This window comes from Lissotriton vulgaris, chromosome 10 (assembly GCF_964263255.1).
Source record: "Lissotriton vulgaris chromosome 10, aLisVul1.2, whole genome shotgun sequence".
Lineage (NCBI taxonomy): Eukaryota > Metazoa > Chordata > Amphibia > Caudata > Salamandridae > Lissotriton > Lissotriton vulgaris.
In genome coordinates, this window is record NC_141698.1 from 970,224,351 (window position 1) to 970,236,633 (window position 12,283).

At 44.8% G+C, this 12,283-nt stretch overlaps 1 protein-coding gene across 2 annotated transcripts in view; it reads right to left on the reverse strand.

Moving 5' to 3' along the window:
- ANKMY2 (ankyrin repeat and MYND domain containing 2) overlaps positions 1 to 12,283 on the reverse strand; it is a 125,804-nt gene that overhangs the window by 46,148 nt on the left and 67,373 nt on the right. For both annotated transcript variants that reach the window (XM_086941970.1, XM_086941969.1), the window contains exon 8: positions 1,110 to 1,238. In XM_086941970.1, the coding sequence (XP_086798096.1) occupies positions 1,110 to 1,238 (129 nt within the window). The remainder of the gene's footprint in view (positions 1 to 1,109; positions 1,239 to 12,283) is intronic.

The window sequence follows — 12,283 nt, forward strand, 5'->3', positions numbered from 1 at the left end:
GCAACCCAACAAAATGCCACCAAGAAAGCACATCCTGGCTGGAGTCCTTCCTCTCGACAGTAATGATTAATAATTGCTGCAGAAAGTGTTGGTGCAAAGAAAAAAGAGAGGCTCTGTCTTGGAGCAACCAACAAGAAACATCTTAGCACATGGATGCACTAATACCCAGTACCAATATGCTGGCAGGGGCAAGAATCATTGACTTGGTCCTGTTTTCCTCTCCACAAAAAAAAACATTGAAAACCAGGTGCCACTTTTTTTCTTTTTAGCATTTCATCTGCTTTGAAAGGTAATTCTGGGCCAATGGTAGAGGTATTATCACATCTTGCATGGACAACGGCAACAACCCAACACATTATTTTCAGCCAGTAGACATTTTTCAGAGGTAGAAAATGATGACAACGCCACATTTGATCAAAGCAGCCTTTTCAGTAACATTAGTGATTTGAAGGTTGGAGTTAAAGTGCAATTCCAAAACTAGGACAGACTCAGCAGAAAATGTGAGTTTATAAAATGTCAAAAGGAGGTGTAAAAATAACTGGGAATGGGACGGATAGGATTTTTCTAGTTCTTTTGTAAGCTAAGAAATTTCATTTTACCCAAACTTTGTAGCACAATACATTACAAGAGAAATAGAAAATGACTTTAGGTCCAGTCTAGAGACCGCTTTAGTTCGCTCACCTGCCTGTATTTTTCCGAACAAAAATACACAAATACATACCCGCATAAATACACACATACGTTTTCATCCAGACATCTTCATCAAATGGTCGGTTCAAGTATCATTCAAGTTTTGCTTCCACACAGCAAAGCACAGTCGGTCAGTTCACTTAACCAATAGGCTATCTTACGCTGTCAGAGACAGCACTTTGATCATATGTGCACTCCTCCCTGAAAAAGAGTGCATTTCTGTGCCAGCACTGCTGGGCCTGCCCTTTATATTTAAATTTTGTTGCCAATTCTTTGCATAATGCTTGTGTTTTCGAAAGAACACGAAAAATAAAAGACTGCACACTTGCCTCAATCACACCTATTGGATGCGCCAGTGCTTGTTTATATTTGTACTCTCCGTACCTTTAAGTTGCCAGATGACACACAGTAAATCTTACCATTTTGCAGACAGAACATCTTTTTTCTGCTCCTTTCTCCCCACAAGTGGTACAAAATTCGGCATCTACAAATCCCACCTGCCCAATAATAGCTTGTGTGAATATAGAGAACGCTGTTGGTTCGGAGCCCTGAAAAGAACAATCATAATAAATAAGCAGTAAGAACAGAAAACAAACTGGGAATCCAATTACCTTCAGAGCAATGTCATCATTATTTTGTTAATCAAGAGACATACGCGTGTTAGAAAGTACTTACTTATTAACTTTATTTTCCCATAACGAAAGAACATACCAAATTAAGAGCACGTAATTAGTTTAAGCATCCATTAAGTACGACACGTTCAGTAAAAACTGCCATTAAAACGTAAACAAGCATATGAAAGACGTTTCCCATGTAAAATATTTAAAGAACAGGTAAAACAGCTTAGTCACCAGACAAGCACTTGATATTCTTGGCCTGAATTTCCGGGTTCCTGATCGTACACTTTAAGGCAGATTCTCTTGTTAGAGAAGTATTTAGTCTTGCTTCTTTTTAAAAGCCAACATGTACAAACTGTAGATTATGTAATGGTAGCTCCCAAACAAACAAAGCACTGGCAAAGTCAACAGGTCTGGCTTTTATGTGCTGCATGTCTTGGGGGAAGGGGAGGGGGGTCTAAGGCCCTTCATATGGCGAACTCATTAACCATGCCTGTGGTGTCAGTAGGGGCAAGAAGAGACAGATGGGCTTTTTGCAGGAAGAAACTGCATGGGAAAGTGAATTTCCAGCTTTCAACCTTCAAGATTGATGCTCAGTGTTACTGGAGCATTAGGATCAGGAAGACCCATTCAACAGAAAAAGACCCAACACTAAGATTACTGGAAGTGATCTCCTAACGGCAAGATCTTGAGAGATTTTGGCTAGCAAAATCTCATTGGTCATTTTAAAAGAAGGTAGGCATATAAAGAGCCACACCATTCATACCACTCCTGTTATTTCTGGCTATCATCAGCAAAACCCACACACTCAATATCATATCGAGGCTTTCCTGTTTTCAGTTTCTATTTTTGGTAAATTCTGGTGGGGTTGTTTCAGTTTTTTCAATACCTTAAAAAACAGTGGTATCAGTGGTTACACATTTTCTCAGCATTAAAAACAGAAACAGTGTTTTTCCGGTGTTTATGGAATTTAAATTAAATTTTAATTATTGCTTTCCGCACTGATAGTGCATGTGTATAGGTAGCGTATGCACAGGGTATATAATGTCCAAATATATTTTTACTGCACCAGAATGGACTACAAAGTGAATAGCATTCTTCATTAACTCTGAAGATTGTAAAGGTGCTTTCAGTATACCATCTAGCAAGTGACCAGGATCTCTTACAGGGAAGCACTTCAGCTCAGGTATCGATTTTGACAGGCCATCATACAACTTTTTCATATACGTAGCTGAATGACTGCAAATACAAACACTATCACTCCAATCTTTATTGAACTTGGAAGGAACTTTCTCAGCAGCATTTCAAGTGACACTGTGTTCCATGGTTACCAAACTCCTGGTGTAATGTTTTCACCACTATCTCATATGTTTGGTGACAACATTCTTTTCACATATACCCGTCGCTACTTCTTGCATTGAAATTTTAAAGACTGGGGTGTTTGACAATCCTCTTACAATCAATACTGATTCACTAGAAAAGGGGGCTGATGTATCAAAGGATTTCACCCATTCTGTCTGTGGGTAAATGTGATGGTACATATTAGGAAACCTTCTTATGAAACCAGCCATTTTACCTATCAGTGAAATCAAATGTACCCAACATTTTAACACTGTTTTTGATATTTCCCGATTCTCGACAGTTTATAAAATAACTAAATAAGACTTAAAACATGCTTCTAAACACTGCATCTTTAGACCAAAGACCACAAAATTGAAAAATGCAGAAGCGACAATGTTTTAGTGACATCCCTAAACAACAAAACTCAAGCAGAATAACGTTAGCCCAGTCTTTCTTGATGCTACTTTGTATAACAAAGTCACAATGTATTGGACCCTTCAGGAAGAAATAAATAGGACTATCACTCATCTTTTCCTTTCTATGAATGGCACTTATTTTGTGGTTGCGAAGGTGTTTTTTCAGTGTTTAGATGTTTACACCGGTGATGGCTATTTTCCTTTCAATGGGGCTTTATCAGTTATTATAGGTTTAAACCTAAAACCAGATAGCCTAATCATATCCTATGCCGACAACACACAACTCCTCCTCTCCCTATCCGAAGACACCAACAACACCAAGACCAACTTCCACAATTGCATGACAGACGTTGCCAACTGCATGAAGATGTCAGCATGATATCCACTACACCTAAAGGATACTTAATCTCCACACAATGTGGATGAGCGAGTGTAAAACCCTGCCCTGCTTTCAGGACAGCAGATCCTCGTAAAGAAGAGAGCATATGCTTAAAATAAAGAAGCGGGTGACCAAACTATACAAATCCAGTCGAAGTCTATCAGAATGAGCCTTGTAATGTCCAAATTTACTTTTTACCAGCACCCTTAATATCATGGGCAGTGATGGAAGAGTATACAGGAATCAGAAATTCCAAAAAAAGACAAATCACAGCTCCTAGAGACCCTTTAGAGGGAAACTAAAGCCGAATCACTGGGCAATGAGTGTTAACGGAGGCAGCAAAAAGACGTACTAAGAGCATTCCCAACTTTGCAAAGATGCCATAATACCCCTCTGACCCCCTTTCTGGGAGTAGATGCCACTCGTGGTCAGCAAGATGACACTTGTTGAGTTTGTCTGCCCTAACGAAAGGGCTAGAGATCTTCTCAGGAGTGCAAGCTAGAATCACACCCTAAACGTATCCAGACGGGGGCTTTTGGCCCCAGAATTCCCAGCTTGTTGCAGTACCACATGGCAGACGTGTTGTCCCTCAACACCAGAACTGAAATGTCCAGAAAGATCTTGCAAGGCAGCAGGACGGCATGGCTACCCAGAAGATGTATGTGATAACGCTGCTGCACCAGAAACCAGAGGCCTCTGAATTCCAACTTGCCTAGGTGAGCATCTCAACCAAAACAAAAAAACATCTGTCACCACAGTGATTTCCAGAGAGGATATATAGAATGTGCTGCAGGTCAAATTTGTACCAGTCATTCAACACAGAAGGTTCTGAGCTGCGTCGTCAGAGGCACAAGTCTTGTCCAACAGGTTTCCCTAATGTTAGGCACATTGAGGATGCAGCTTCCGTTCAAGGGACCGCTTGTGCCACATAGCACTGGGTATCAGCAGCACACAAAATGCAAAACGGTCCAGGTAAAGAGGCGCTCTTGTTTAAAACACTGGGGTCATAGAATGAATTTACCAGACTCGCTGAGGAGGTACAATAGTCTTCAAAGCAAACATGCCCAATATGGTGCTTATAAACAGCAGCCTCTGTTAGGGCTGAAGATGAAATTTGAATCTGCTGATGGAAAACCCAGGCGTGGATGATCGGTCAGATGAACGGGATAACAGGAATACATGTGACCCTGGCCTCAAAAGGAGGCAGCAACCACTGACATGACTTTCATAAAGACTAGAGGGGCCAATGTAAGGTCAAAAGGCAAGATGGTGACCAAGAATTAGATGGATCGCATGTCAAAGCAGAGAGAAATCCTGTGGGGTTGAAGAACTCGTATATGTAAGTATGTTCATCATCCATTACTTGTGGTTCAAGACCAGCAGAACCTACCATGGTTATCATCTTGAAACTCTTCATCTTGAGGAAGGAGTTAAAAGCTCCCATCCTTTTTGGGAACTATGAAGCAACGAGAGTAAAAGCCAATTCACTGCTACATCAACACTTCCTGGGAAAGGATCTTGGTGTGGTTCGCTTACCTCTGTGTTAAACGGGGAATTTAAATTGGGGTGTGTAGAAACAGAAGAGCATAACTAACTTGGACTATATGGAGAGCTTAATAGACCAAGGTATTTGAGTGCCAGCTTGGTAGGCAATGCACATGGGATTTTAGCGCCAGTTTGGTAGGAAATGTCTAAGCCACCAACCATCCAGTCCCAGATCATGTTTGAGCGCAAACTACAGGTGTTTGAATGGAGACAAAGGTGAACAGCATTGCTGCAGCTGCTGTTCTCGACCCCTGGCACTACTTCTGCCTCTAGCACTATCATAGGTCTGTGTAAGGTAATGGATGGGTGAGGACGGCTGCAGCTGGCATAATGTATGGCCCGTGAGTAACCCTGAAACTTGTACTGATGATGGAATTGGTGGGCTGGGGATTACAACTAAGAGTAACAAGGCATACCTCGCCTGATGCTGCTCAGTAGTATTTCAGAAACACTTATTTTCTCCAAAAAGTCACATCATAAGGAATATCCATCAATGAAAGTTGGGCATAGAATCAAGGCATGCGTGATAACGAGACTGTTATCCCCCTACATGTGTTGTGTTCAGACCCTAACATAAAACCTGTTTAGATGCGTCTTGTTCCTCCTGATACGTTTGTACATAGGTATCTTGTAGTTCTTCAGGACACGCAGGAAAAATCTCAGGTCAATCAATCAATCATGGGAATTATAAGCTCATTACTCACTCGTGAGGGTCTCAAGGCGCTGGGGGGGGGGGGGTGGGGGGGTTCAGCAGTTCCATATCAGTCGAAGAGCCAGGTCTTCAGAGCCTTCCTGAAGGTGTTTAGAGAGGGGGCACATCTGATGTTGGTGGGGAGCTCGTTCCAGGTCTTGGCGGCAAAGTAGGAGAAGGCGCTTGCCCCTGCTCTGGCTATGCGGATGCACTGGGTTTCCGCGAGGAGGTTGGTGGAGCGAGGTTTCGTTTGGGCAGGTGGAGGGTGATTCTGTTGTTGAGGTATTGGGGTCCGGTGTTGTGTAGGCATTGTTAAGCATAGGGGAGTATCTTGAAGGTGACTTTTCTCGACGAGGAGCCAGTGGAGCTTGCGTAGGTGTTGGCTGATGTGTTCATGTCGCGGGACCCCAAGGATGAGTCTAGCAGTGGTGTTCTCTATTGTCTGGAGCTTGCGGAGTAGAGACTTGTTGATGCCAGTGTAGACGGCGTTTCAGTAGTCCAGACTGCTGGTAATGAGTGTGTGGGTGACTTCGAGGGGATCCATTTGAAGGTCTTACAGAGGATGCAGAGGGTGTTGAAATAGCTGGAGGTGATGACGTTGACCTGTTGATTCATTGAGAGGGAGGAGTCGAGTACGATGCCGAGGTTCTTGCCGTGATCCGTAATCATCAGGGGGGGTGCAGAGGGCAGTGGGCCACCAGGAGTTGTTCCATGCCAAAGGGATGGTTCTGAGGATGAGGACTTCCGTCTTCTCCGAGTCGAGTTTTAGGCACTTGTTGCTCATCCAGGCTGCGACGTCCTGCATACCTTCCTGGAAGTTGAGTCTGGTGGTGGTGGGGGCCTTGGTGAGTGATCGGATGAGCTGGGTGTTGTCTGCGTAGGAGACTATGTTGAGGGTCTGCAGTCGGACAATGGTGGCGAGGGGAGCCATGTAGATGTTGAAGAGGGTTGGGCTGAGTGATGATCCCTGTGGTTTCCGTGGGTTCAGAGAGGAAGGGGGGGCAGTCTGATCCTTTGGCTCCTGGTAGTGAGGAACGATCTGATCCAATCGAGGGCGGTGCCTTGTATGCCAACGTCATGTAGTCTGGCTGCGAGTGTGTGGTGGGAGACTATGTTGAAAGCTGCTGATAGGTCCAGTAGATTCAGGGCTGCAGTGTGGCCTTGGTCGAGGAGGGTGCAGATGTCGTCAATGAAGCTATTATATATATATATACAAACTGCACTCGCCCAGCACGAACCAGCAAACCCCAATGTCCCGGGGGACCGCCGATCCATACAAACGAAAGCTGTATATAAAAAACTCCCGAAGCCACCTCCAATCCAATCGATCGGCGAAGTAAACAAAGGAGACGGACCACTGGATCTGGCCTTAGATCGCGTTTCGGATATATATATATATATATTCACTGAAAAAACCATAGGTTTTAGCCCATATATAGTTAGGGATTAGCATTTACAAAACCTTAATTTACTCGCACAAAACCATAGAAATTCGCATATATAGTTAGATGCAATAACTATATATCGCGCACCCGCAACCCACTGCTGATGATGTCACATATTACATCATTCATGACATGGTCAGTGACATCACTGATGACATCACTGATGACATCTCAAATGACAACAGAAGAGATAGGCAACAAGAACCATCAGTCAAAAGAGGGGAGGGCAAGATCTGAAGCCATTGTTCTACAAACTCTCAACCAGCCTTGGATGGAAAAATCCTGAAGAATGTACAAACTGAAAACCAGTTTTTGTCTGTATAGCATCAGCAGCAACGCTTGAGTCAGCTTTGTGTGAAGCCGCCATTTTGATTCAATCAATAGCGTCCCCCTGCACACATTCAGGGACCTGGTCGTGTCTTCAGGTCAAACGGATTGTGGGACAAGATGCAGAAAGGAAAAGGAAAAAAGTTCCGCCGGACCCCGGGAGCCGGCCGCCTATGTCATGGGCGATCTTTGGCCACACCAGGGCAATAGTGAAGCTGCAGCAGGTGCAAATAAGCTTCAGACAGTGTTACAAGCGCTGCTCAGAACTCTCAACTATGACACCACCTCCGTGCCATCCGGATCTTGGCGCCTTGTGCTGGTTCCGACCTATTCACACATCGGTCCGCTACTGACACCACCTCATAGGCCAACGGGGCACCCCACGCCGACTTTCGGCGCAGCATTGTAGGATGGCCACACCAGTGCGGCAACTTGCTAGACACCACCTCGGTGCCATCCAGATCTCGGCGCGTTGTGCTGCCTTCGGCCTACTGTAGCCGCAATTGCGGACGCAACTCAGCTGGATAGCGAGTGAAACACCAAGGGGCGCCCCACTGCAGCCGAGGAGCCTTCATCTTGGGGGCGACGCACAGCATCACATTGCTTTCCAATGCAGTCAGATCCTCAAACAGCCCCCACTGACTGACGCGACCTCACAGGCCAACGGGGCGCCCCACGCCGACTTTCGGCGCAGCATTGTAGGATGGTCACACCAGTGCGGCAACTTGCTGGACACCACCTCGGTGCCATCTGGATCTCGGCGCGTTGTGCTGCCTTCGGCCTATTCGCACATCGGTCCGCTACTGACGCCGCCTCACGTGCCAACGGATTTTCTACGTTTTTTATAGTAGCGCGTAACATAAGCATAACAGGTCATGTGACTTGTTTATAAAACTTTTCATTGGTTCATTTTACTTTTGGTTTCCTAATGATGGAAGGCTTGATCATATGACCTAAAAATAACACTTTTCATTGGATTAAAACATTTTTTTTTCCCAAACGATGAAAGCCCCACCTTGTTTCTGGATGTTTCAGACTGAAGCTGGCGTCAGCATGAGAGCACCACCATCTCGTGGCTCCGTCGTGGTCATTCCGCAAGCAATCATGGCAGCCGCTCCCCACCGGAAGCCTGCAGGAGTCGGGGTCCCCCAAGACTTTTGTAAAATCTTCAAGGCTCAGGGGACGTCCGAGTTCCAAGGTGTCCCAGGGCCATTTTAGTGGACCAGGCCCAAATCCGAAGAGCCGTCCGCCATTTTAAGAGTCCTGTGGCAGCCGCCTATCGCTGCACCGCAAGAGTGGGCGCAACTCAACTACATGGTGAGCGAGACGCTGTAGCCGCAAGAGCGGGCGATAAACAGCTGAATGGAGGATGAGGCACAGTGTAGCAAAAGCGGGCGGAATGGCAACTGAAACGGTAAAGGGGCGCCCCAGTACAGCAGACGAGCCTCCACCTGGGGAGGCCCGTTCACGCCGCCTCCCCCCCCCCCCCGGGGCGCCCCACGCCGTTTTACGGAGCAGCATTGTAGGATGCCAAAACCAGTGCGGCAACTTACTGGACATCACCTGGGTGCCATCCACATCTCAGCGTGTTCTGCTGCCTTGGGACTATTCGCACAACAGACCGCTATTGACGAGGCCACCCCCGGGACGCCCCACACCGTTTTTCGGAGCTGCATTGTAGGATACCAAAAGCCAGTGCGGCACCCAGGTAACATCACCTGGGTGCCGTCCAGAACTCAGCACGTTGTGCTGCCTTGGGACTATTCGCACAAAACACAGCTACTGACCATTGTTGCTTCTTTTTTCAAAAAAAATGTTTAAATGTATTTACTGTTTTTGTTGCGTTGTATATATTTATAAGTTATTAAAGTGTTATAATCCTACTACTTTGTTGGAGTGCTATATATTTTTAATGTGACACATAATTGTAAAAACTTTGATGTACAAAGAGGCATCCCTGGAATCTTCCGCTTCAGGCTCGGACCCACACACCCTCACAGTGAGAATCCCCTCTCCAAGCACAATACAGGATGGTTATCAGATAGTAGGAACGCGTGTGGTGTGACGGATCTCATCGGGTGGGGGCCTTGATCTACTGTAACTCCTTTGAAGAGGGGTGATTCTCTACAGCTGGGGCCATAAACTACATCTGCAGGGCTAGGTGATAGCCTGGGACCGGCCTGGACAATCGGACACAGAGGAAGAGGAGTGTCAGAGGGTGCGGTAGTGAATAGGGTGAAAGGGAGGTGTCGGGCGGGCACAGGGTGTGATTCTCAGAGAAGAACAGCGCAGATGGGAGGAGGTTTCTGGCCCATGCATGAGAGAGAGAGCGGGGGTGACCAGTGCGTGGGGAAGATGCTTGCGAGGGTGGGGAGCCATGCTGAGGATCGGCGGCGTGCAGAGAGTGGGTCTGGTCAAGGCATCTAAAATGGCTGCCGTGCTCAACAAAAGTATGGCATTGCAAAAAAGGCAAGATGGCGCAGACAATGTTTATCAATACGGATTAATTTATAACAATTATTTTTAACAAAATATTTACTCGCAGTGACAAAATGGCGGTCAACAGTTCCTGATTTCCATCGAATCGAACGTTAACAGACGTCACGCAGCAAAAAAAAAAAAAAACGCTCACGCACAGCCGCTGGAAGACATGTATCAACATATATGAGCCTCCTCAGCCACCCTCAGGAAACATAAGGGGTCAGGATACGTCTCCCGTACCCCCTTATACCTAGTAATTTAATTAAATCGAAACACAAAATGGCGAATTCACGTTTCGCTACCAGTTTGCGACCCGGTTCGCGAACCGAGAAGCGCTTCTACCGCGAAAAATCAAATTTTTATTATTTGCCCCACGGGACCCTTTAATAACCCCAACATCATTCCTAGGGGGTCAAGAGGGGTCTACCTTGCCCCCTTTCATTAAATTCCCCCTTCGTTTTTCTCCTCCTCTTGTCTCTCGATCCTACCGAGAGACAAGATGGCGGCCGCACCGGACTGTTTAGAATGTTGACAGACACCGGAGAGCCAATCAGCTTCGCTACGCAAAGCTCCGTTACGCGAAAAGTACGCGATCTGGAGCGCTATCTGGGATGCTGTCACAGATATATCTGTTTTTTTAAACGTTAATTTCTCAAAATCCACTGGAGCACGTATATTGAGACCCAGCAAAGGCACATCGGGCTAACAGTCCCTATAATTTTGCCAAGTTTCGTGTAAATCCATTCAGCCGTTCGAGCTAAAAGTGAGGCCAAAGGCCCTATGGAAAAATGAATGGGAAAAACGCGTTTTGGGACCCCCCTTTTTTCTCGGCCCCCCCTTGACGGAACCCCCCCAAATTTTCAGGGGCTGCTCAGAAACAAAATGTGCCATTTTCCTGAACATTTCAGCCGATTCCGTCCACAAACGCCAAAGTTATTAGACATAGAATTTTCAAAACTTCCATAGAGAAAAAATCCTAACTATATATACCTACTGGCTATCGCCAGTAGGTAATAATATATATATATATATATTTTTGTTTCTGAGCGACACACTAAATGCCATTTAAGTGAATTAAACACACGTGGGACAGCATCTGCAAAGCCTCCACGCCCAGAAGAAAAAGCAGACAGCTTTGAAACGCGTCGGCGGAGAGAAATAATTACGGAAGAAATGCCACTTTGGATTGCTAAATAAATGAGGTTTTTCCTACCTGCTGTGGAGTGCGTTCTTGCAGCAGAGCACCTTTGAACATATATATATATATATATATATATATATATATATATATATATATATATATATATATATATATATACATATACATATACATATACATACACACACACACACACACACACACACACACACACACACACACACGCACACACACACACACACACACACACACACACACACACACACACACACTTGGGGTCCTCAGCAGGTTGGTCTAGTGGTGATCCAGATCTTGGGTCCCTATATATACATATACACACACACACACACACGGTCCTCAGCAGGTTGGTCTAGTGGTTATCCAGATCTTGGGTCCCTACCTACATACCCTGTTGCAAGACACGTAAAAACAGAACACAACAACCATCTTAATGTTCTGCAGTATTTCGTGATAGACAGTTTCCCACAGAACAAGAGGGGCGGCAACAGAGAAAAGACCCTCAGACAATTGGAAACAAAGTACATCATCGAATTAGATACCAAGAGTCCGAGAGGTCTTAATATATGTGAAGATTTGTATCATTATCTATAGGGCAGTTATCTAATTTTAGTTTGGATCTACTTACCTGTATGCTGCATAGCTGTGTTTATATATGAATTATTTGGTTTTATGAGGTTACTATAATATAGTTGATATTTATTGGTCTTTTAGTCCTTTTAGTTATGATGGTTTTTATGTCGGTTTTGTGGTCGGTTTATGTGCGTATGACCATGAATTTATGAAACTTGTTTTATGAATTGTTGGTTTTAGGCTATTTATTTGCACGCATTTCCGGTTTTATTGACTGTCTCTGGAATGACTAGGGATTCAATATACCCTACATGGATCCAAGTTTGGCCATCCATATATGTCCTTATATATACTTTATCAGTTATATCTGTCAGCTTTGCCCACAAACTTTTGTATCACAAAAAATATTTATCAATTAGATATTTATTCTATGAATTAATACCTATTTATATCAATGATAAATTATGATTGACCCAATGCCGTTTCAGATTCTTTTGCCTCCTTACAGTCTTTTTCTCGTCCCAACTTTAACCCCATGATTCTAAACCCAGCTGGATTTAGTGGTTATTGTACAATTTGTCCAATATTTCTTCATGACCCT